This window comes from Larus michahellis, chromosome 2, assembly GCF_964199755.1.
Source record: "Larus michahellis chromosome 2, bLarMic1.1, whole genome shotgun sequence".
NCBI classification, from domain to species: domain Eukaryota; kingdom Metazoa; phylum Chordata; class Aves; order Charadriiformes; family Laridae; genus Larus; species Larus michahellis.
Window position 1 is genome coordinate 123,555,947 of NC_133897.1, and position 26,240 is coordinate 123,582,186.

The 26,240-nt window shown below is 39.1% G+C and overlaps 1 protein-coding gene across 1 annotated transcript in view; it reads left to right on the forward strand.

The window, feature by feature from the left end:
* The window catches only part of SPIDR (scaffold protein involved in DNA repair), a 205,212-nt gene that overhangs the window by 35,939 nt on the left and 143,033 nt on the right, over positions 1–26,240 (forward strand). Inside the window, exon 6 of the mRNA XM_074576988.1 lies at positions 18,435–18,691. Coding sequence (XP_074433089.1) covers positions 18,435–18,691 — 257 coding nt within the window. The remainder of the gene's footprint in view (positions 1–18,434; positions 18,692–26,240) is intronic.

Genomic DNA, 26,240 nt, shown 5'->3' on the forward strand with positions numbered 1-26,240 from the left:
ATTGAAAACCCTCTAAAGATGCATAGTATGGCCTGTAGTCATCATCGTCACCTTTAATCACTCAGCATATTAAAGCCACTGTGCAGGAGTGTACATGGCTGCATGATTTACTTTTGGGGGGAGTGGTGAGGGCAGGGAAGAGAGATGTTACTGTAAATTCCTTTTTCTGGCTCTTAATCAGCAAGGACACTATAGTGTGTCTCTTCTGTTTCTGATCATCATTTTGCCAATGTTCAACAGATTTCTTCTACTGTTGTCTTGTATTTGAAGGTGGATGTTGCTCCGAAGATGTGGGGAGAAGTTTTTAGTCCATCTGGGCTACTGAAGCTTTTGAGAGGCTGATGTGTGTGGAAAGAAACTTGTTCAATACACAGTTCAGAGGCATGGCCTTCAGAAAGTCTCTCTTCCTTTAAACAATGAGCTAGGAGAACTTATTTTCACAGCTCCTCAAAGACCCTGCTCAGCTACTGTCTGTCCCATTTTATGCAAGCTAAATGCGGGTCTCTAATTTCTGGCATATTGGGATTCATCCTCAACGTAAGAAAAATGTACTGCTACAACCAACATATCAGTTTTGTAATTTACATAGTCCACCCCCAGTGTTGATCCTGTAATTTTAATGGAGCCTAATAAGTGCTGTTTCTTGCAGTCCTTAATTATGCTAGCAGCTATTTCTAAAAGAAATCTTTGCTCTAGTTGAAATACAGTTATTTCCAATATTTACTTCTGCTCTGTTTCATGTTTTTCGCAATGCGGTTCTTTTACATTTTTTTTTTTTTTTGTGCAAAGAGGATGAATAGAGGAGGAAAGGAAGGGGCAGATGTCATGTAGTGAAGAAGGGACACCAGAATGGCAGTTCTGTCAAATAGAGCCAGATGCATTGATTTCACAAGGTGGCACATACAATTCATTTTTGTTGTCATCTCTAAAACTAGGCTAGTTTGGGGCTAAAAGGCTGAATGTTGTTGGGAGAAGAGTCGAAAATGTCTGAGAATACTATTTGAGAAGGTTAGAAAGAGCTTAGAGTTGTACTGTAGCAACTGATCTCACACTGAAAGGCCCAGAGTTCAGAAGTGAGCAGATCCGTGGTTACAAGACACATGCGCCTGATAATTTTCAGACTTAATTATGTATGCATGGTCTATTTTATTTCATCAGGAGTGAAAAATTTTGAGCATCACGTTTGCAAAATGGTCATGACAAGGCTAGAGTTTGTTGCCTGTTACTTCATTTTCTCACAACTTACTGGGTCTACAAACATTGCATAGGGATGTTGGTACAGCACTAAGATAAGGGCAGTAGATTAAAACAAACACAGTAAATGGGAAAGCCTTTGTAAAAATGTGCAGACAACTGCATTCAGCACAACTGTTGATGGCTTTGCCTTGAGCTCAGTTGGTGGAGCAGCTGCTGCGTGACTGCCAAGATAATGTGTATGATGTAATCATGCCAAGCCTACACTATCATGGTATTACAGCAAAAAAGGTATTACAGTGTCTGTGAACTGGGCACATTCCCAGTTACATTCAAGTACAGTAACAAGGTAATTGGAAAGGTTTTGCCAATACTGTATGTGTATAGTTGTAGCTTGAAGTGGGTGTTTTGGGGCATGAAAGGCAAAGTAAGTCTCTTGTTGGGCAAGTACTAGAGAACATAGTCTGTACCTTTTTTATCTAACTCTTGTATTAAATGACCCCACAACCACGCACCTCTTCCCCACACGCAGAGGAACATTTTCTGATATGATGTAAGAATGGCTATATAGGATAGACCGATGGGCTATATAGTCTAGCCCATTGCCTTTTCTGTGCTTGTGGTCAGACACCCACAATTTGGACACTAGATATAAATGTAGGTTAAGCTAAATAGATTACTTGGCCAAATTGTGATACCAGTTGCTTTGCTGCTGGCTGAATGTACATTAAAATAATCCCTGATCTTCAGAGAAGACTAGATATAGGGAAAACTTCAAAAAAATATAGTAAGTGTTCTGGCTTTAAATACATTTGTTATGTATTCCATAACTGAGAAGGTGCATAATATAAATGTCCTTGTATTAGCCAGTTTTAAGCATCTGCATTTAGCCTGTCCAGTGGGTAAATAAATATGTCTGAATGTGACAACTGCAAGGGTATCTGTTATGTCCTTTCAGAAATATGTGCAACTTGATGGGAGATTTTTGTTTGCTTTGTTGCTTTTCATTTGCCTTTTTTTTTTTTTTAAATTGGAGACATATTCTTAAGATATTCACATAGTTCTAAACTGAGCTTGTTTATGTGGTTGCATGCAGTTTCTTCATGCAACCTTCAGAAACCCTTCCTGCTTTCTGAAGTTTTTGGAACAGTTAGTTAATTCTAACTCTCCATCTTCCTCTTTGACTGAAATTTGCAATTTCCTTTCGAGAAACAACTTCCTATTGAGTACTAACTTATCTGACCGCTTTGATGTATTTGAATTTTTTTTTGAAGTCCTGAATGTATTGCAAAATCTGGTGTTGTCTTCACAGCTTTAATTTCTGCGCGGCCTGAATTGAGGAAGTATAGAAGTGGATAGAAACTCATCTAACTAACAAATGAAAATTCAATTAAATTGTGCTTTGTCATGCAGTGTCATTGTAAAATTCCAAACTGCGGTAATTGAAATCTGGTTAGGCAGCTAAGGAGGACTGAATTGTTGCATATTTGCTGTGATCAGCATTGACTTTGGGAGATTTGCCTTTTGGGAGTTGTGTGGATTTCCAAAAAAATGCTGCAGCATATTTGGAAGCAGATACAGAAATGGGCTGATTTCTGTGGTGCAGCCGATCATCATGCCAGAACTACAGGAATCTAAGTCCTGGCCTGCAAAATAGCCATTAAACTTAGATTTAGATGTCTGTGTTCTGTATACAATGAACAGAAGAGCTTAAGCGCTAAATACCAGGATTCCTTGCTACTGTCTTTCTGACCAAGGAACGCTTAAGCTCCCTGGTGTTCCTGCATTTTATCTAATTCCTGTTTGATGTGGAGCAGGGACTGGAGCTCTTAGACACCCTTTGAATCTCGTGTTTTTTTCTGCAGTGGCCCAGCCTTTGAGGGAGAGGTAGAAATATGACCTCCTCATCGCTTTGTTTGGTAGGTTGAGCGCTTTCCTGAGAGGGAGGGATTTAAACTCTCTTAAGCTAAAGATTGTCTGCTAGAATTTGGGTTTCTTGCTGCTTAGGTTGAAAAGTCTGGAGTGTTACAGAAGAGTTATTTTTACTGTTGTGGATGTGCTTTTCAATGCAGGGAATGCATACAGCATGCTGTGAGTGAAAATCTCTGCAGAGCATAAACCCACACATACCGAATCAAGCCCCTGGACAGGCTTAGGTACAGAAGTACCAACTTTGTACTCACAGGCTTAAATGGGGCATAAACCATGAGCCTGCAGAGATGCATTGCATCGGGACATGTCCAGAAGAAGTGCTTTAAGAAACTCTTGAAATACTATGTGCTGAAAAAGGTGCATTTGTCAGGAGGCTTTGGCAACAGGAGTGGAAGATTTTGTGACTGACCTTTTAGACTTTGATGTCTAAATGCCATCAAAGTGCCTCTTGGAGTCTGAGTCTTAACTTTTATAGCTGAAGATAACCTTATGTATTTACATGCACAGAACACTTCTAACAGTTTTTTTTTCTTTTGCGGTCTCCCTGAAGTTATCGAATTGATCAATAGTCTCCTATTTTGAAGAGTTAAACAATTAGGTGAGGAATTTCAAGTCTATTAAATTTGAATGTCTCCTTATGCCAAATTCAAATGTAGATGCTTTGCAGTTCTGCTTTCCTCACCCCTGGATGTAAAGCCTTAGTGGTGTTCAGTGCTTTTACGTGGGAGTTGGTGTCTAGCACCTGTGCAAAATAAGCTTGAGAGCCAAGTTGCCAGGTACAATTGAGTGTCACTTGTGAAAATTTTGTCTTAAACAGTGTCTCCCCAAACCACAGGAACTGATGTTAGATCCAGTCTTAAATGTCAGGCTTTCTGACTCAGTCGTGTGCTTACACCACTAAATCACATTTTATTGTGAAGGTTCACGTGTTCTGGCAGTGAACATTATGTGCTTTTTAAAGCAGGTCCTTGGGTTCCTATTACATCTGTATCTGAAACAGGGGATTCCCCAGATTTCTCCCAAGAGCATTTTTTTTTTTTAATAAGTTCTGCGTTGTGCTTTCTCCCTAGAAATCTTCTGGTTCAATTTTACTTCACCGGTCACAAGCAAACTCTTTTGGTGGTGCTTGCCACCTACAGCAAATAGCGTTCCTCTGCTTCCACCAAAGTGGTTTTATATATTGTCTGTCATCTGTGGTTCTTTCTGCCAGGGCTGTATCCATAGAGAGGCCACATTTGTGCACCCAGTCCTCACAGTCTTGGCCACGATATGTGGTAACCCATGCACATAAATCCAGTGGTGTTGCTTTCATAGAAAACCTGATTTATAATATGCTTTCTGGATCCTCTCCCTGCACTGTACTTTTTAAATGGTTGTCAAATGAAATAGAGGGGATTTTCTGATCTGTCTCTGTTTTTTCTGGACTTCCATACTTGCTGTTCAGGACATGAATAAGGCATTGGTTTAATGTCGTCAAAGTCCCAGTTTATCAGTATAGCATCACTTGAAACTATAGAACCTCTGGGGATATTGGCCTTAAGTTTTGAGGTTTTGAATATGAGAAAGCATCACTGCTTTTGCTCCCTATTTTTGTGCAGTATGTTTCTGTAATTCTTTAAATGTAAAGTTAGCTACTGTGAAAGTCCTGCAAATATTTTTCTATATTTGAAACCAATTTTCTAGAGTATATGTGTGTGTGTAGTGGGTTACGGAGTGATGTAGAGTTCAGTTTTGGGGAAAGGAGGCGTGGATGTGTGGGTGCATGCATCTGCTTTCTACATATACTGTTCTTCCTTTTCTGTTTAGTAAAATTTATGTTGAAATATTACAGGCTCACGTAGAAGTAGTTAGTGAAGATAACTGAAGTTGCTATTCTGCAAATTGCAGAGTGAATTCAGGCACCCCTTTATAGCCGGAGTCCTCACACTTTAGGCAGGACAGGCTAACAGGTTAACACCAGGTATATAAACATACACAAAGACAAACCCAAAACTGGGGAGAAAAGTGTGTGGCATTTCCTAAATGGAAAATGACAGGTTTGTTTATATTTAAACAAAGAAATGTAAATGCTTGTGCTTGGGAGGTAGTGGGGTATGTGCATATACACATGCTTTTTTCACTGTGGTGTTTGAGAGTGTGATTTGTTAAACTGAATTTTTGATTTCTTGAGTGCTTTTTCCTTAAGAAGTGGTTTGTCTCATCAGGTAGTCTAAATGTAATTGTATGCTTTTGCTATTTTGCATAGGGTAGGCTTTGCATTCCTTCTATAAGTGCATTCCAGGAATAATAATACTTATATTTGGCTGTAATGATGCAATTTTCCAGGACTTTTGTTAATAATAATAATAAAAAAAAATCACTCGTTTGATGGTACTCTTGCAAATCAACACAAATGGTCAACTTTTGATCTAGAAACTCAGCTCTTCCTCCCTCCTAAATGATTAGTACATAATGGAATCCGTTTGCTTTTGGCAATTTGGGGGGAAAATGCATTTAAAATGTCTAAGATTTCCAAGTGTAAATTTGGCTGTAGTAGATGTCAATAAACATGTCAAAAGGATTTTTATCCTGAAGTCTTGGTATGTGTTATAGTTATATTAATGCTCTGAATTATAGTACCTCCAGTGGAAATTTAAGTCAGCATTTTGGAAACCAAGGGTTTAAATGATGCATTTATGAGTGTATTTATACATTATTTTGACAGGGGAGTTTAAAACTGAGAAACAATCTTTTCTACAAGAATATTCAAATTTTTATCTGAATCCTGAAGTTATATTCCCCTTTATGCTTAGACTAAATCATCTTGCACCATTGTATGACACAGCTGCGTTAGTTTTTATCCTTAATATTTTAATGGACTGAATTATTTGTTTTATTTTAATAACATTTATAAATAGTGTGTAATTTGCTTTTAATTAATTGATAACTCTAGAAGAAAACACGGTACCTACTATTCTGCCATTGTCTAAAAACTTGTTTTAACTTTGGTTCTCCTTATTTGAGAAGAGTTAAAATACATCGATAGATCTGTCTACTGTCCTATGCACTGAAAGGGAAATACTGTATGAGTTGGAGTTTAAATCATTAAACCAACAACAGAGATAAACTGATGGGGCTTTTTGCAAGTATAAAGCAACATCTTGCTCCACTGCAGTCCTGCCTTATATTGTACCCTGAAAAAGGAGCCTTGAAGCATGTGAAATTCTTTGGGTTTTAAAAGACTGATTTTTTCTTTTTTTTTTTTTTCCCAACCACCTCTGCTGCAATGTCTTGCCCATCTTTCTGACCAAAGTGAAATTACCGTTGTGAGCTGGGGAATGCAGATCATCCAAATGGCAGTGTACGTTACTACATGCACAAGTGTCCCTCTAGTGATTTGGAGTGGGGAATAGAAAATGTTGCAGTGTTTTAGGTAGTTATAATAGACTCTGGGGACCGTTTGTTGCACCTGAAGTAACGACTGCATGCTACATTGCTACCTAACCACTAAGAAAAAAAATCCCCCGTAAAATAGTTGCCAGTAAAATGAGTACAAAATTGGTACAGTGGATGCCAACATTTGCACTTCTGCATTTAGGCATTAAAGCCGCCTGTATCAGACGCTTCCTAAAAATGGTGCAGCCGGACGCCCAGAACTGCTTGAGCACTTTCTTCAAAGCTGCTGTTACTATCCCTCTCCCTTCTCAGCTTGGCTTTTTCCTCTCTTCCTGCCCCAACTTCCCAGTGCTGAGCACAGTTCCCAGAGCAAGACCTTCAACTGCTGATGTTTGAGAGTAAACTGCTGTTTAATAAAAAATATTTTTCTTCCATTTACTTTTAGGACAAACTTTGGGCCTGGGTTTGTGGCCCCAAATATTTCAGGAAATTGCAACTTGCACGGTATTTTTAGTTGCTTCATAGATAACATGTAAGTTTTTGATCAGAATGCTAATAGGTCACTTACAAGTTCCAGAAAAAAAGATTTGCAACACTTTTTAAAAATCCTGCTAGCTGCAGGGTTCAGTGTGAAGGACAAATAATATCACACAAGTGTTTTTACTTTGGGAAGCGGAAAATAAGCAGAGAATATTTAATAGTATCTTGAAGGACACATTTTATTTTTAAATGCTCTTCCTAGAAGCTGTATGAACTTTTATTATTTTAGCATCATCTTGTCAGCATTGAGCTTCCCTTATATTTTAAAAAAGGAAAAGGGGGACACACACCACACTCTGAATCTATCAGAGATTGCATTTTCCATGTGTAAATACACGTTGACATATGCTAACCTAATAGAAAAGAAAAAGACAGTTCTATGTGATTTTTCTCCCCCCCCCCCTTCCTGAAGTAAAGCAAGCATTGACTTAAGAATGGAAGTGCAATTGAGCCATCACTATCTCTTGATTTGATTTGAGATAGTGGAGGCATGAAGCCAAAAGATACTGGTGATTGCTGTGGAAACCACTCAACTATTGCTTTTTAAAGTGTGTTGAAGTGTGCAGACATGCACTCAGGCTCTTTTTCTCTTTGCCTGTAATTGAGAAGCATTATCGTAATTCTTTTAAATCTTCCTACTTTATGCAAGCTTTATAATCCTTATAAGGAATTGCTTGGTACAAATTACTGATATTTGTATTTCAGGGCTCTTTTCTTTGCAGTTTCTGAATGCCAGTTGCTGGCCAGTTCTTAGAGACTTGCAGTCCATTGAGGTTTAATTGTTTGAGGATTGTATTTAATTACTGCCTTACTGGGACATTTCAAGTGTGTTTTTCCTGGTATGTTTATCTGGTGTGCTTATCTACTAATAAAAGTTTTAAATGTCTGTGATTGTCTCTGTGTCCTGTAGTGTACGTTATACCTATATTATGGCAATCATGTCACTGTATGCAATGTAACACACATATATTGCAGCACACACATGTTTTTATTCTAATCTAGATCTCAAAGTAGTTTTAATTGGTCTTCACTTTAAAATCTTTTCGTGTATCCACAAACAATTGTTGCAAATAAATGTGTCAAACTTAAGACAGTATTGCAGCAGTTAGCACCTCTGTATCTCTCTATAAAATGTGTATATATAACAACAGTACAATTTTCAATTGTGATGCCTTGCCCTATTGATAGTTGCTTTAGTTTCCTTCTGGTCCTCCAAAGTTTAGGCACATGATCTAAAAGAAAATCTGTAAACTTAAGTGTTGGGCTCCTTTTTCTTTGTTCTTTCTCCAAACAGAATTAATTTTAGCAGAGTACTTTTAATGTATTTTTTTTAACTAGTTTTCTTGTTTGGTATTCTTTGGCTTACTTGGAAAAGCAATTAAATGGGTCTTCTATTTCTTCAGTCTGCCTATAGGCGTTCTCATCATTGTTAAAAATCAGCTTAGGTGAAGGTGGTGCTTGTGTATGTGTACTGTCATTGCTAGCACAGTATTTTAGACGTGGTAAGACATTTCCTGCCCTGAAATATTTGCTGTTTAAAATAGTTTTAACAGTGCAAAACCATGAAACAATGTTCTGGAAAAGGTAGGCTGTGGAAGGACTTCTGGAGAGGAGGGAAAGGGTTGGAAGGAGCTAGAAATGAGGAGGGAAGAAATGGAGTGACTATTTTAGGCTTTGGGGGCAGTACCACAGTCTCTGTGAAGCAATAAATGGGGCAAAGGGGAGAACAGTCAAGTGAGAAGAATGTGGAGTGAGTGGGAGTAGAAGAAAATGAATGTAATGCACTGCACTGCCCGGCAGCCCAGTGTCTCCTTAAGCTGCCAGTGCTGTAGCTGTGAACGCTGGCACTGCTGGAGCTGGAAGCATACAGTCTGAATTTCAAGACGTGTCTGTGTACCTCTGTGGAAATGATGAACAAAAAATTTCCATTAGTGCTGAGCATTATTGCAGAAATGATGCCTGTATCGCATTTGTGTGTTATACAACACTGTGCCAGTTGTGTTTCCTCTCTCTCTCGTTTTCTTTTTTATTTTTTTTTCCTTTTTTGATAAGTGCTTTTCTAAGGGGTTTCACAGGAAACTGCAGGCAGATCAACCAAAGATGAGAAGTCGGTGTGCGTAATTTGTACTTCCCTGAATATCTGTGTGCAATCGCTCATTTAGTTAGTTATTCTGGAATTGCTTCCTTTCATCTCAAAAATAGCATGCTTGCACTTATCACCTACTTTTTGAAAGAGAATATGTAATATGAAAGATGTTTTAAAGTCTTTGACTGTTCCCTGTTTGGTCTAAACAGCAACGTTATTGTGAGAGGTATTTTGTCACGGTTTCTTTTTTAAAAGCTTGCAGGATCATTATTCATAACTGTATAGGCTAAAGATATGAGAGAGGCAATTTTATAAGGAAAGATTTAATTTATTTAGACCAAATGATCTGTTTGGAGTAAAAAAACTTGACAAAATTTTGGGACCTAGAGAAGGGCTAAGTGCTGTAAGCTTGTCTGTTTTCCCACAGTTTGTCTTGTAAAAGATATTACCTCTTATTACAAGTATTTGTTCTCTCTGAAGGCTTGGAACAAAACAAAAGAGTTGCTGGAAGATGGAAATTTATTTCCTCCTGTAACAGTTCCTACTGAATCCTGCAGGTGTTTAGTCTAGGTGCTTTAGGATTTAGCTCATAAATAATAATTTGGCTTTTAATCATGCCTTTCAGTTGAATCCTCTTGTTGCATCCAAGCCTTAACCTGGACAATTACCATAGCATCACCTAAAATAGGGACAATAAAACTGAGGTTTCATGGCCTGAATCCACTAGCTTTAATACATGAAACTGAGTGAATAATTATAAACAAAGAATGTGAAAGTAGGTTATCAAACCATGTGATAACATCTGTTCCTTGGAAACATGAAAGTAACTATTTCTGTGTCAAGAACTAAACCCTGTTTAAGTGGTATTATAAGCTGACTGCAATTTTCTCCTGTGCCCAAACTTCAGTGCATAATGTTGAGGCTTCTGTGCAAAATGATGTAATTATCTGCATGCCCTATCAGAGTCGGGTATTTATATTTGAAAACCTGGGTCTCTGTCATCTGGAGGATCCTTATCAAGATGAGAGCTCAACTGCGTGGGATAATATGCAGTTGCATGAGAGGAGACCTGGTTCTGTCCCTGAATAGTTTGCAAGATGCAACACGTGAAGTGGCGTCTCCCCCCTCCCCTCTTTTTTTAAGGAAGGAATGGAGAGCAAGGGTTATGGTAATTCACTCGAATATAACGTTGGCTAGCAGTATGCATAAAGTCATCCAAATTGCCTTTAACAGCCAGTCATTTTTCCCTGTGAGAAACTGAAGATGTTCTTGTACAATGGAAAAAAGGGTTAGACAAAGCAGAAAAAGCACTTGTAGGTTGTTTGTGTACTGACATTTTTCAGCATTATTGAGTCTATTAGAAGTTGACTATTACTCTAATCACACACTGATGGAGAGATCAGTGGTAATGCAGAATATTAGGAAGGGATAGATTAACTTCTTAATGCTAAAGGTTCTGAACTACTAAAACGGTGCTTTTAAGAGGTGCAGTTGCAGCACAAATGGTACAGATGCCATGACTGCAGCGGGGTTTTCCTTACACTTCATACGGTACAAGTCAGTATCCCTTAACTGCAGTTGGGTACTGCTTCTTGCCCATTTTGTACCTTAATAGCTCACTGTCCTCTACTATTCTTTCCTGCACTTGTGCCCAGCAGACAGCTGTTTTGTTCCATCTTACATTCAGCATCGCTGTTAAATTCTACATCTAAAGAGTATGCTTAGAAATAAATGCCGTGCTTCTTGCTTTACTGACTTTTTTTTGTATAAAAATGCACTTGGGCTGAGAAGACACAGCCTCACCTGTTTCGGTCGGCTGATCCATGCCTTAGAACAACCTGTTCTGGGAGAGACAGGCTGGAACAGTTTGTGGATGTATCTCCAGAGGTATAGCCTGCTAAACCTGTTTGCCTTGTAAAAGCTGAGGTTTCTGCTCAGGATTAGAAGTTACGGCTTTGATTTCATCACCCTTGCCACTTGAGTATTCTTTACCTGTCTTTAAAAAAAAAAAAAAAAAAAAGTCGCTAAAATACTATCTTTTTCATTAGGTCTGTAAAAAATCCATTTTGTTGTGGTTTAAATCACTCTGCTTCCAAAGCTTTTCTTTCAAAGATCAGATATTTGTGTTGATTTTTTTAAAATTATTTTTGTTTGTGTGTGCAAAATCATATTCTAATGTTATTATTTTTTCCATTCTTGTTTTCTGAAACAATTAGCGCTGCGTGCAGGCTACTGCCTGCCAATAGTGTATGCGTACAGGATTATGTGTGAGAGAGTGCAAACCAAACAAAAACATGTACCTCTCCCTTACAAAAAAGAATGCACAACCAAACATACTGCATGTAATCCTAATCGTCACCTCATTTTCCACTTCAAGGCAGTATGATCTACACAGATATGGGAGCTGATAACTGATGATACAAGTTATTTATTTCGTTAATTGTTATTTCATGTGTGATATAAAACACTATTTTGTGGTCTTGTGTACTGTACTTCAACTTCCTCGCTCTTTGAAGTGTAAGAGGGAGTTATCCTGTCCGTGTTGCCCTCCGCACCTTTTCTTGGTTACAAAAATCCTTCAGGAAGCCCAGCATCAGGGGATAACTGGCAGTCGGACTCGACAGCAGCCGTATCGTTCCATATCGCCCCAGTTCTGCGGTTACATCAAAGTCCTTTCAACTCCTTCAGTCCATGAAGGCATCTCTTAAACTGTCCCATTTGCTTTTCATTTGATAACAGCTATTGGTATTTTTCCTTTGAACTGAACCATAGTTGGGGCAACCTTTTAAGACAGTAGCTAATGCAGCTGTAATTTTTGACAGAGCTTGCAGAATAAATGGGGTGAAACATGGGTAAAACTTCCCAAAGGGAAGCTCAGCAGTGTAAGCAGTGGTGCTTAAGGTTTAGTAGCTGGCCTTCTTCCTCCAGAGATAATCATGAATCAATTTCCTTTATGATAAGAAGCACTTGGCTGCTAGATGCAATGAATCCTTTTTAATTAGTCATAGAAGAGAAGTCCTAACCACTTGTTTGAAGGTCTCAAAACACCATTAAGAGGAGATGAGGGTGCAGTCTGTGACCAAATTCTGCTTTGAATAATTACAGTGTTGCTGCCTACACTTCTCCTCCATATTCAAGTAGATACAGCGTTCTTCTTTGCTACTTGGCATAAATGATTTTGTGTGCTAATAACTACTGCATTCCAGCCTAGGGGTGGTGGCATCTCAGCGATAGCAAAAATTCATTCCCATGTCTGTGTGAAGGGAGATGTTGCTGAAGTTTAGTGGTGGCCGAGCAGGAAGAAAGAAGCAAACCCTTTGTCAGCTCAGTGGTAGTTGCTCTTGAAGAGTCCCAGAGGGATGCTCAAGGTGGCCGTTCTTGTGCCCTTGAAGAGTGTACAGCTCTGTATCTTGTGGTGGCAGCCACAAAATGCTAATGTGCGTGGAGCAGGACGTGTCATTTCCTAGTGCGCTGAACCAACACCACTGATAAATATTTAGGACAGATCAGATGGTCTGAGCGCATGTGCTGAGGAGGAATGCTGTACTTAGCTAAACAACTAGGCATTATCTGAGATCCTGAGATTTAAATATATGCTGTCTCTGTAATAACAGTGGGTGGTTGTTCCAGATACAAAATTTCAGTTAATCTGCTGTGTCAGTTTGGGCTTGCAAGTCCAAAAATATCTTATTAGTGATTTATGTCTTTCATTGTTTTTCTTTTTTGTCATATGGTTATCTCTGCCCACGCACTGCTACCTAATCTTGTACATTTTGCGTGCTGTTCCTGTGGTTATTCCGTGAGAAGAAAGCTTGGTGTCGCCCACAGAGCAGCACACGCCTAGCTCTGCACTTCAACATTAAGTTTCTTGTGTGAAGGTATATCTGAATTTTATCTCTCTAGAGTGAAAATAGCTAGCTTACCAACAATCAAATTGTTTCTCAAGCTGCTAGGAAAATATTTGGCATAGACTTCAGTGCTTCACTTGAAGCTTCAGAAAACACAAAGCTTTGAAGAGAACTGCAAGCTTTAAATCCTTCGTATCTTTAATTATAGAGTTGAATAATATCCTGTACTATCTGTGCACACAATGCTTGAATTAATTCTGTGTTTATTAATTAAGGGGAAACATCTTTTCTTTTACCTTTACCTTTACCTTTCCCCTACTCCCTATAATCCTGCAAGCCAACTTCTGGTGGAGTTAGCTTCAAGCACTCATTAGCATAGCATGGGCCTTTGACATACTGCACTGTTGATTTATGCTTGTGAATATTCATTGTAGCAAATCCAGTGGCTTTTCTGCTTTCTCTGTTTTTTGGAGCAAGATATATCACGCAAGATATAAAATCTCCTTGCAACCTGTAACTAACTCCCTGGGGTAGAAGTTTGCTGCATTTGAATCCCTTTGTATTCATGACAGCAAAGAGTACCAGCAGTGCAAATGCAGCATTGCTTATCAGAAGGGAAGACTGTATAAAAGGAGAGGTGGTAGGATAGTCGCCTAAGTTCACTCTGTGTGTTTGTTAATACCAGTCAGCTTCCACCCATCTTGAGAGCTGTCATGAGAGGGCAGTTGGGAGAAATGCACATTAACTCTGAAAAGAGTAAGGGAATCGGGAAAAAGACAGTCCGTGAGAGAACAGGCAGGGCATAATAGAAAATACTTCTAGAGTTAGAGGCAAAGATATGTGAAAGAACAAGTAGGAAAGGAAATGCCACAAGATTAATTTTCCTCTGTATGTACAGTGATCAAAGTCTGAAACTCTCAAATACTATTTCCATTTCTGACATAACTTGGCTCTGTGACCTTGAGAAAGCCTGGTTCCCTAAGGGTGCCCTCTGAGAAACTCTCTATAGGTCTTCTACCATTGGAGCTGAGCTGTAGTAAGATAATAGGAGGGAAGAAATTTATTATTTTTAGGGAAGGAAATGACAGACTAAGTGATCTCCATCTGCAAAAAGTTATTTCAGTGTCTGTCTAGAATTTGATAGCCATTTTTTGTCAGTAAGAGGATATTCAGACATACTGCAGCATGCTGAAGCATCTCGGTTTCAGCTGATGAACTTGTTCAGAATATCTGTGAGCTTTTATTGAGCATCACATCTGCAAGATAGCTTCATATCAACTGGAAAAGATTTACAACGTTTTCTGAATGTACAATGACTGAAAAAATGAAAGCGTTTAACCAATAGAAAAGTAGCTTGTCTATATTGACATTTTTCTGCAGGAAAGTTTCACTGAGTGATGTATCTTGGGAGGAGAGCCAAAGGGGGGTGAGAAACTCTCCCAGCTGCTCATCTCCTTGCCTCTAAATAACAATCACTGTGTGAGAGCACCTTTTCTAAAAATACACTTTTTAAAGTGTATTATTTTTTTAACAGCATTGATATGTTAGCTTTCTTTTTGTACAGAAAGTTTTGTGCAGTTCTGCTTTCTGTGCTGAAGCTGGAAACTGCAAATGGAAATGTGACACTTATATTAAGTTACTGCTATTTTATTGATAAGAATGTTGAGTGCTTATTGAAGTGGTCAAATACAGATATTTGTTGCTTCCATCATTATTGAAGTGAAAAGGTAATTTTTTCAGACCTTTTGGAGGCAAATGCTGTGCAGATTGCAAAGGTACTCCCAGAGAACTCACAAGGTATTGAAGGCAACTGGCAGCTGAAGCAAATCTCTTGAGGGTGAGGGAGGGAGTGCTCGGTCACAGAAGGAATAGTATGGTATCTTCTGTGCTGCCTGTGTGCAAAATCTGCGTGCTTATGGAATGCTCTCTTCATTTCACTGAAGTCAAGAGTTTTGGTTTTGAACAATTTGGCCCAGGATTTCACCATTTCAGTGGTGGTTTTTTTGGTGATTTTTTTGTTTTTTTTTTTTAATGAACTTAAATTGACACAGGTAGTCCTATATTCTTTAGCAATCTTAACTGTTTAACTCATTCTGGTTTCTATTTTTACATTTGTACGATCGTGTACATTAGCTAGTGCTGGTGAGTGCTATCAAAAATACATCATAAATTAATTCACCTTGAGACCTCTTTTTGATGCATTTTGACTTAAACGTGCTTATCTTTAAAAATATAGGGTCCTGGATGCGCAGCTACAGTATTCGTTGACTTTGCTGTTTTCCCGTAGCCAAATCTTATCAGAAAAAATGCCAGTATTCTGTGCATTTATACTAAAGTCATTTATTTCTTAAAAGAAAGAGCCATGAAAGGGGAGCATTTAGAACCATTCAAATGAAACCAGTCATGGACCAAATCTATTTATTCTAAAAGTGAACAAAATGAGCCATGTTTGTTGTGTTAGTGAGAGAGATTGAGGTCAGCTCCTGCTTTTTTTCAACTCAGCCCTTGCACATGGAAGAGTGGTTAGCATGATATAAAAGAGAATGTTGTGGCAAGGCCATCATTGGAAGTGATAGGTAAATCCTAGTGAACAGTCTACTACCAAGTATTTGGAGTGATTGGGATATATGGGAAACAGTCATGGAAAACCTCAGGATGGGGATGATTAGATTGGGCTCGGGTCGAAGGAAGGGACTGAGGTGGGGAAACAGAGTTTGCATGTGGTGGGGAGCAATGTACCTTCAGCCACCAGAACCAAAAATGACTGTATTTTGAAATAATAAGCAATGTGGAAAAGTCAACAACTTTTAATTTGACACTTTTCTGTGCTTAGCAATGGCACTCTTCAGAAACTCTTAGTGATATTACTGTGGACATTATTTTTTTAAAAAAAGCCCTCTTGAAAATTCAGCTTCATTATGTTTAAGATATTGGTAATTGATAAACAATTTCTTCACTATTTATCAATGATTGTTTTAAAGTGAACCTAAGAAATCAAATGATTTTTTTTTTTTACCAGCTGTCCACCACCATAATGTTGGTAGACATGCCGGCTTGTTTACTGGATACTTGAAAAATCATGTTTGTACATTTTTAAAATATTTTTCTCGTCAGACTGTATTTCTGACGGTGGCTACAGTTAAATAATATACGGAATCAGAAGGTTGAGGTTTTGTTCTTTGTTTTTCTTCTCCATTTTTATAGCTTCCTCTTTTAAGAAAAATTTCCAACTGACCAATTAAAAAAAAACCAAACACAAAACGCTAACAAGCAAACAAACCAAAAACAAAAAACCCAAAGTACGGTTTCCTTGGGGAAGTTAAGTCTAAACAAGTATACAATAATAAATATTAGCAGAAGAATTAAATGATTTATTAGACAACCTTTACTTAGGAAAGCTTCTTAACTCTTACAACAGTCAGTGGGATTAAAACGTGCTTAACTTGAAGCACATCCCAAGGGCTTTCCTCATTTGCATTTTACTTGCTCAAAGAACTTAAGGTTTGCATCTTTTTTTTTTTTTTTTTTTTTTTGGTGCAGTGGATATCACAGCAATTTAAGCAAAATTAAAGCTTTCCTAAAGCAAAAGTGTGCATTGGAATGGTGTTTTAAGAATGAAGTGCTTGCTTACTGCTTTCGTACTGTTTGAAACCTTTTATTTCTGGTTCTTTTCCAATGTGGAAGGAGTTTGTTTTCAGAGAAACATTGTTGCCAAGGGACGAATGTTGACTGTGTTGTGTTTAAGACGGGCTGATATTAATTACATTCTTTTAGCTATTCTCCTTCTCTGGATAACTTTAAAAGGCCCTTTCAATTTCCAGAATACTTAGGTAAGCTCTCAGAACATGAACGCAGTGTCTCATCACTTACGTGAAGAATGTATTAAAGAACTGGCAACAGCTAAACTCATTTTTACACACAGTCGAGAAATGTTGGTTTCAGATGATCGCACTAATTATAACATGCATAACAACATTAGTGAATGCAGTGATTTCCCTCTCTTTTCTCTTTTATCTGTAAAGTCTATCTGAGCTAGTTTTCAGACAACCTGTATGGAGAACTGCTTACTGCATTAGACCAGAGGAACAGGCGGATTTCTTTCAGGACCTATTCCGTGATCCAGGCAGCATGATCTGGAGCAAAGTCAGTCTTTGGGGTTTTCCAGTTCCCCATTGACAATGCGAACCTAAAGTTTTGCCTTGGGTTTTGGTTCTTTAAAGGATCAGGCTGAGTTACTTAACTTGCTGCTTCAACAGAATAGTTTTGTGCGAGCCTCCTTGAGCTGGCCTAGTGCTGGTCGTCCCAGTGATGGGACTGCTCACCCCACCAGAACTTGCAGTGTTGGTTTTTTAACAACTAGCTCCTGAAGACTGAGCCCAGCTCACGTTTCTTAGTCTTATGCCTATTTTAGAGTTTTCGATCATTTCATTCTGTACTAGGTAAAATGCCACTTTCCCAGTATTTTTACTTATTACTCAGTACTTTAAGAAATACTGGGTCAGAGAGCATAGTATACATAAAAGCTGTGCAGAGCTCACCTTAGGTGCCAACACAGCTGCCTTGCCCTGCTTGTGCGGGAGCCCTAGAAGAGAGTAAAACAAGCTGAGCCAAAGCAGGTGAATTTTCCTTGCCAGCCCTCTCCTCAGTCTTCCACTTTTCTTTGCAGGCTTGTTTTTGGGCCGTCTCATACTCTACTCTCATCCCTCCTTTGGTGGGAGGAGTTCAGTGTGGCCTGTGAGTTTCTGGGAGAAGAGCTCCAGCAAGGTTTTATGAGTCTGAACTCCAGCTTGCTCGCAGCCCTGGCTGCTGACCAGTGATCGGTCCTCCCTGGAGCTACCTGGATGCGACCTGATAGCTTATGCTTAACTTCTGAAACCTTCCTGGGAAACCATAGGCCTGCGGGACATGGGTGAAGGCCAGCTTTAGAGGTCCAAATCTTGTTTTAACAAAAGGTGTCATACTTTTTGCCAGCTACGAGCTCTCAGTAGAGGCACACATTTCTTCCCTCCGTTCAGACTACGGAAGCCATCCTTCCTGCTTGCTTGAATCCCAATGTCAAAGCTCCTCTCTCAGCTCTCCTGCTGGTCACAATCCCTGTCACTCATTAGCCTCTTTCTGCTTTCCTGAAAACTTGCGTTAATCCTGACACCTATCTGTAAACTTCTCCTGATAGAGGTAAGTTTGGCTTACTGTTTTGATAAATTCTCCAAGTCTGGTTGTTTGAAAAAATAAATCTTACTCATCCCAATTGTCCCTCAAGAGATGGTCCTTATCTTCAGGAGTTCATGTTCGCTTACAAAAGATTAATGTGCATTTACAGTGAAGTTGTCCAAGTTATATTAATCAATAAATTGACATTCAATTTATGGATTACTAGGGAACATAAATAACTGCCTACATAAACCTGTACTATCTTATTAGCATTCTGTTTAAATAGCTTTATGGTTTTATTTGTTTAGACAACTTCAACAGAAATTTCTGAGTATTCATCTGATAACGACAGCGTGGGAGAAGGAGAGATGGGCCTGGCAACCACTACTCCAGGATCCACTAAGACATTATGGTCGAGGTCAGGAGCAGACACAGGGGATGTTACAGCACGACCAGCCAGCGAGTGGTTGAGGTCTGCGCAGGCCCTTCTCCGCACCCCTGGGAAGCAGGTGGGCAAGGCCCCCCGAGCCCCCACTGAGTCCGCAAAGAAGAGGAAGCTACTGAGGTAAATGCACTGTCTGCCTTCGGAAAATGGTTGTTTGTTTTTGGTTTTTTTTAAATTGTAAGTAAAAGAATACTTACAGAAGAGTAGGAATGCATTTCGAAGTGTCATGGTTTAACCCCAGCCAGCAACTAGGATCATGCAGCCATGTGCTCACTTCCCTCCCACCACCCCCAGTAGAGTAGGGAGAAAAGGAGGGGGCAAAAACACCCCCAACTTTGAGATAAAGATAAAGATTGAGATTATTGAGATAATCATTGAGATAATTGAAGATATTGAAGATATCTCAATATTGAAATATTGAGATAATCTTGAGATAAAGATTGTCTTTATTGAGATAAAGACAGTTTAATAGAACAGTAACACAAGAGGAAAGTAATAATAATAGTGATAATAGTAATAATAACGGTAAAAGACTATACAAAATAAAGTAATACAACACAAGTCACTCTCATCACTTGATGATCAGTTACCCAGCCCATCCTAAGCAACTATTGCGAATTCCTGCCCCCGGCCAGCCCCCATTTATATACTGAGCATGACCTCTATGGTATGGAATATTCCTTTGGCCAGCTTGTCCTGCCTGTGCTACCTCTCGGCTTCTAGGGGAAGCTGAAAAAGTCCTTGACTAATGTAAACATCACTTAGCAACAACTAAAACAATATGTGTTATCAGCACCATTCTCATACGAAATCCAAAACAGAGCAACTACTAGAAAGAAAACTAACTGTCCCAGCTGAAACCAGGACACAAGGATAAGCATTTTAGAGATGCAAATTCCAAAAACTTAAAGAATGTAATTTATCTTTAGACAAGCAAACAAGGCAAGAAAGAACTCAGTTAATTTTTAATATCTGTGGTGAAAGCTCTCAATCTTGAACTCCTGTGCGCAAATAGATACAGTTTTTGCACTTCTAATAATGCTTTACAGTACCTTACAGATGTGTGAGTGGACATACTTCTGTTTTAGCTTGTAATCATTTCATTGCTTTGTGCCTCTCCAGATAGCCTGCAAAAATGCTGTAGCTCTGATTTTTTTTTTTGTTTGTTTCTCTCCAGATCTGTCAGGGTAAAATTATCCAAAATACTGTAGGAAAGGGGTGGATGAGCAATAGTGGTGAATAGCACAGGACAGAGCGATATTTAGGCAAAGGTGGGATGTATTTGTTAGTCTGAAATGTAAATCTCTGTGACTAAATTAAATACATTAAAAAGATACCTAGCTGCTGAAAGAAAACAGCCGGAGCCTGAGCAGTGGAAGCCTGATGTTTACAAGTAACTATTTCTCTAGCTAATTACAGTGCAGAAATGGTCACTTCCTATATTGAATCAACGAAAGTTGCTTTAACTTAAATGGTATATTTGTGAAGATATTCCTCAAGGCATGGAGACTACAATTACAAATGGTGCTGCTATAGATATCTATTGTATTTTTAGCATTGTCATTCTTTCTTACCTTTTTTTACAGCTGATTCTATGTACAGTAATCAATCAATCAATTAATTCACTTTGGTGAATTGGTGAACATTTAACCAATGTTCACTTCAGTTAAAATGCCATGCCTTATTTTTCTCTAAAAATGTTCTTGGCTATTTCAAAATGCCGACTAAGGGAATATATTTGAAAGTCCTAATTACTGAGGATCTCTGTACTTAAAAGTGCTCTGCTTATGCAATCAAGCTTTATTTCTTGTTACTTTAAAAACATAACACACAACTGTACTAGGTCAGACCAAAGCTGTAACCCCCAAAAATGCCTGTTAGTGGCCAAAAGCAAGTATGTGTGAAGGTAATAAGAACAGGACAAGCATATAGTGGTATTTTGCCCAGATGCACTTCCAGCTTTCAGCAGTTTACTGCTCAGGACCTGTTTGTTACTGTCAGTGGGTTTGTCTTTTCATGAGTTTGCCCAGTTGTTTTCTGAAACCATAACATTTGGCCGCTGCATTAACATCCCAGGGTAAGGACTTCTGTAGCTTAAACATGACTTGAATCCGCACCTACGAGCTTCATTTGATGACCTCTACTATCAACAATCTCAGTGCAAAAATATATTTTACAGCAAAGATACTCTGAAACAAATGTGTAAGAGAATAAATAGCTTTAAAAACAAACAAAGAAGCAAACAAAAACAAACCAACCACAGTGATATAGAATGTAATCTGTCTGGAGTCGCCAGAGAAGCAGAGCTTGCAGTTTTTCACTCTTCCATTCTGTGGTTCCACCTTGGGTTCCTTTGGGAACAAGGAAGCAGGCAGGAAATTCCTCAGTTATGAGTTTTGTTTATGTAGTTATTTTGCTTGTCCAGGTGATTGTCATCTTTTCACTCTTCCTGTTCAGGCCATTAATTACACATCTCTCCCATCCTTTTCCATCCCATTCCCATTTCATTGGTGTGCTAACAGTGGATATAAGAGTCTGCATTCTCGATAGGAAAGCTCAGGTTTCAGTGATGTGAATTGAAGGCCAGTTTGAGGCAATGTTTGTCGGCTTCTTGATTGATGAAGTGACAATGTCTTCTTTCTGGTTATATAGCTAAAACTTAAATAGCAGTTGTTATCTTGTCCTTTCTCCTGCCTTTCCACCTCTGCTGCAGACCAAAGCCACAGCAGAAAAAGCAGTGAGCAGGGAAAATCATCCTGCAAGCTGGATCTGTCCCACAGGCTCCCACTCGGACCATTTGAAACTGCGCGGTAGGTAGAAGAGAGCCGAGAGCCTCTGCTTAGCCAGGCTCTCTTTTTCCAGAGAAGAAAAGGCTCTCTTTTTTCAGAGTGTTGCCTAGGGAAGCATGGGTTAAACGGAGATGGTGCAGATGGCAGAGCTGCCGTCCTCCCACGTGAATTCCTGTGCGAGAGGTTCTACTCCAAATCCAGTATTAAGTATGCTTACTCCATGGAAAGGTCCTGATGTAGGTAGAATAGGCCTCCTATGGTTTTGTTTCCACTTTTAAGAAAACAGACATTATTTCTATTTTCAGCTCTCTTTGCTGTTTGAGATGACTAAAGCTATCATCAAAAGTGGAGAGAATCTTTTCAAACTATTTTAGCTTATATTTTCTGAAAAATATCTTATACCATATGTAACATTCTCTTACAGATTCTTTAGGTATGCTGCAATCTGCATTTATATTTGCGTTACCCGATTGCAGCTGTGCTCCCAGTCCCTCCACGGCTACGTCTTTGTACATAACCTCAAAGAGACCCCCCTAAGATTCTCCCCCTCCCAAACCCCAACCAAAACCAAATAAAAAGCCAAATAAAAGAGCTGTAACAATCTGTGTAAAAATTCAAATTAATTCTTTTCTACTGTCCTCTCCTCCTGGAATCCTCTCAGTGCTAAAATGGAAATGGGTAATTGCCTGGATGGGAGGAAATAGTATTGTTTATTTGATCCTATTACAGATGTAATTGACATATACTACAAAAATCAAGATGTAACCTGTCATGGTTTAATCCCATCCAGCAACTAGGACCATGCAGCTGCTCGTTCCCTCCCCCCAGTTGGTACGGGGGAGAGAATCAGAAGAGTAAAAGTGAGGAAAAAAAACTTGTGGGTTGAGATGGTAGGTGGGTTTAATAGGTAGAGCAAAAGCCGCGCATGTAAACAGAGCAAAACAAGGAATCCATTTGCTGCTTCGTATCAGCAAGCAGATGTTCAGCCATGTCCAGGAAAGCAGGGCTCCGTCACATGTAACGATTACTTGGGATGACAAATGCCATCACTCCAAATATCCCCCCCACTTCCTCCTTCTTCCCCCAGCTTTATACATTGAGCGTGATGCCATACAGCATGGAATATCCCTTTGGCAGTTGGGGTCAGCTGTCCTGGCTGTTTCTGCTCCTAACTTTTTGTGCATTCCCAGCCTACTCGCTGGTGTGGTGGTGTGAGGAGCAGAAAAGGCCTTGACTGCTTAGCAACAACAAAAACCTCAGTGCACTGTCAACACAGCTCTCATACCGAATCCAAAACATAGCACTATACCAGCTGCAAGCAAGAAAGTTAACTCCATCCCAGCCAAAACCATGACAGAAATCTTCAGAAGTAAGCTGATTATGGATGATTAAAATAAATTCTGCTGATGCTAGCGTTAGAAATTTGAGTGTAAATTCAACACCTTTGAGTGGAAGTAAAATGAGAAGCCCATCTATGTCCCCAGAAGAACGTGCACAATATACAGGGTTGCTTATGATGAGTGAAATTTGAAGGGGTGTGTTACAATCCTCCTCTGTTAGGAATTAAGGGGGGGTTTGGAAAGTGATTAGCATCTTCAGACAAGAAAGGTGTGACAGAAGCAATTCCTCCCCCACCATGCCTACTGGCTGGTTTATTCTCTGCCGTTTTGCCAAATTCTTCATGTCTTCATGTATCCCCTGTAACGTTAGTTTTTGTTTTCAAAATTGTTCTAAGTAAAAATTGTTCTTTTCTACCGCAGTCCACAGGGGAGGGCAGGTAGTCTGTATGGTGGCGTTTGTCCTTCAGGGTTGGTGGTGGTCCTGGGCAGGTTCTGAAGCAACCCAAAGGGCGGTGCTGTAGGAGGTGCCAGTCTCCCACGCTAGTAGCAAAGTATCATCTCTTTCATTCACAGCCATCAATACCACTGCTTCTGGACGTTCCCACCTTAAACATTGGGTTTATATGCCATCTTGTGTAGCTGTCTTCTTTTATTTAAACAAAATTGGTGATGGATGGAGTGGGAGTAGTATAATTTTCCCAGGTATCCTGAGAGCGTTGGACTGCACCCATGAGCTTGCTAAGAAAGTTGATAAGGAAGTGCTGCTAGTGGCAGTTGATACTGAGGTGAATTGCCTTGGTGATCAGGTCAAGAGGTGTTGGGTTTAGATGTTCCTACCCTTTTATTCACCACAAAGTTTCAGTTTCTCAGCTTGAGTCAACACTGCGTGGGAAAATAACGCAAGTGACTTGCAAACCTGAGGGGAGAGAGTATATACTGCAAATAACAGTTTTCAGGAAGCTCTTCTTTTTCGATCTGGAATTCATGTTGATGCTACGGGGTGAAATGTCTAAACTGCACCAGTTCCAAGTCTCAAAGTACCCCTGTGAGAGAAGGGAGGAATGAAGTATATTGAAAGTTTCAAAGTTTGTTACATAAGTTAAACCAGTAACTGCGTTCATTCAATATTTATAAAGAAGAACACTCAAAATGCACACACTCAGCTTTTCTTGTGTACAAGTAAACCTTTCTTAAAGGTTTTATGAATTGTTTGCTTTTTCTAGTAATATTTTATTTCCATCAGAAAAAAAAAAAAGGAAAAGAAAAGCCTGTGTTTCAGTGCAGGAAATGGGTGTCTTGAGTTATATAATGTTAACCCTACTTCTAAATCTGTCATGTTGCAAGAGCTTTTAGTTGTGAAGAATAGCTGCTTTATCTTTTTGGGGTTTTTTGGGGGTTTTTTTGGTTTGTTTTTTTTTTTTTAATATGTGAGTGGCCATTTTTAGTTTAACAGTAAAATAAAATCTCAGGAAATTCTGCTTAATCATCTTACATCTACTTGTGTGCAGACCACTTAGAGATCTGATCTGCTAAAGTTAACTTTTGTTATCAAAAGAGGAGAAAGTTACAGAATGTCCTGGTACTATGTGCAGTAAAATGAAACCCGGTTGTCACATGAGGCCAACTGAGGTCCTGAAAATAAAGGAAATTGCCAAGGGAGGAAGGAGCTGGCACAAATGAAGCAGGCTTTTACTCTGAAGTTGGGTCTGTTTTTTCCTACATGCATCCACAAGTAGCATGAGGGTGTAACAGCAATAGACTAGCCCTTTGACCACCGTGTTCTTATGCTGCTATTAACTACTGGATTAAATTTTCCGTGCTCGTTGGATTCCTTTTCTTGTTGGATTAGGAGAATATAACTGAAGAATATCATGGTTGCCCTACAGATATACCACTTGTAATCACTAGCAATATACATGGTCAAATTATTTTGCACTTACTGAAAGTTAAAATGTCTTTTCTTTTTAGGAAGTGTGGATGGTTTTACTGTGCCATATGTTTGGTGTTCACGGGAAAAATCCCCGCATTTAGTAAAAGACCTCTCACTTTCCTTAAAATGACAGATTTCTCCAGTTTCATGTGTAATGTATTTTACTGATTGGAACGGCTTAGCAGGGTACGGTTGTTCCCCATCAGAGAGAAGTCATTTTGCTGTCTTTGGTTTGTTTAACTATGGAGTTTGCTTTTCTATGGAAGATCTCTGCTCGGGCAAATCTTCAGAACTGAAGGGGAGGTGCTTCCCTTATCTTGTGGGGTGTGGCTGTTCCCCCGTTAAAACTGGTTCCTACAGAGTCTTCCTTTTAACTATGATAAATCGTGCATATGAGTCTGGCATTTGATTTTTTTTTTTCCTTTTTTTTTTTTTTTTTTATACAGGCCGAAAAAGGGATAACTTCTTTCTGGGAAGACTCTCATTATTAAATTGTCTTACTTGCGCTGAGAACCTCTGCTGTAGGATAATCTGAAATAATTTTTTTCTGTTAAGGAGTCTGAAGAGCCAGAGTGCTGTGGTAAACTTTTCAACTGTGGATTGTTTTTTTTTTTTTTTTTCAGTGGCTAGTAAGAAGGAGCGATCAATGTTTTGAAAAGTCTGAAAGGAGCAGGCCCCAAAAGCTTACCTATTTCCAAAGATGTTCCTAAATTATTTCAAATTTTTTGTGTGAGATAACTTGGCTAAGTAGAGGCATGGGAAAATCAACTGCCTATAAAGTTTTACTTAAAATCTTTCATTGAAGGCCATATGGGATGTAGAAAGTGCTCACCCACCCTTTTCTCAGTAGTTACGACTGTAATCCCTCTTATGTCTCTTCCTCTGCACTGTAGGAGGCAACTAGGACCTGGAAACCATACCTCACTACACAAGAATGATGAAGCTTTGGTGTCTATGACAAAGAACTATTTTTGATTTGCAGGAGTAATTGTATTATAATGTCCAGACACTACTTGCAAACTTTAATTGTTAAAGGTGGTATTGAGGATGTCTATGGTATATGCTGTTTAGAATTTACAGCTGAAGACACTGTAAATTCTCTAGATGGCCACTTTTGTCTAATGCAGCTGCTGAAAGATACCTCTGGCTCTTGCTGTGCTATGGGCACTCATGAAAATGGTATCTTTGTTCCACATATGTTTTATGGAGGCAACCTCCTTTGTGGAACGATTGAAAAAGGAGTGGTGAGAGACTACATGGACTCGAAAAGAATTTTGGTTTATTGAACCCTTTTAAGAGAGGCTCCAAATCTTTGAATCTGTAAGACTCTGGAAGAGGCTTTCAGTGTGCCTGCCTTGTTGATTTGACTAGTGTAAAAAAACCTCTGTGGATGGCCACAATAGATCAGACTGTTGAAATGTGAGTAACTGGTGAGCAGGAAAATCCAGCATCCAGTGCAGTTTACTAAATCACTGCATTGCCTGTCCACTCAGTTTTGTTTTGTTTTTTTTTTTTTTCAAATAAATGTGGAAGGTCTTTTCTCTATATTTTTGTGTTGCAGATGGAACTGGCCCTTCATATAGCTGTGTGTTAGAAAGTATAATTTGTGT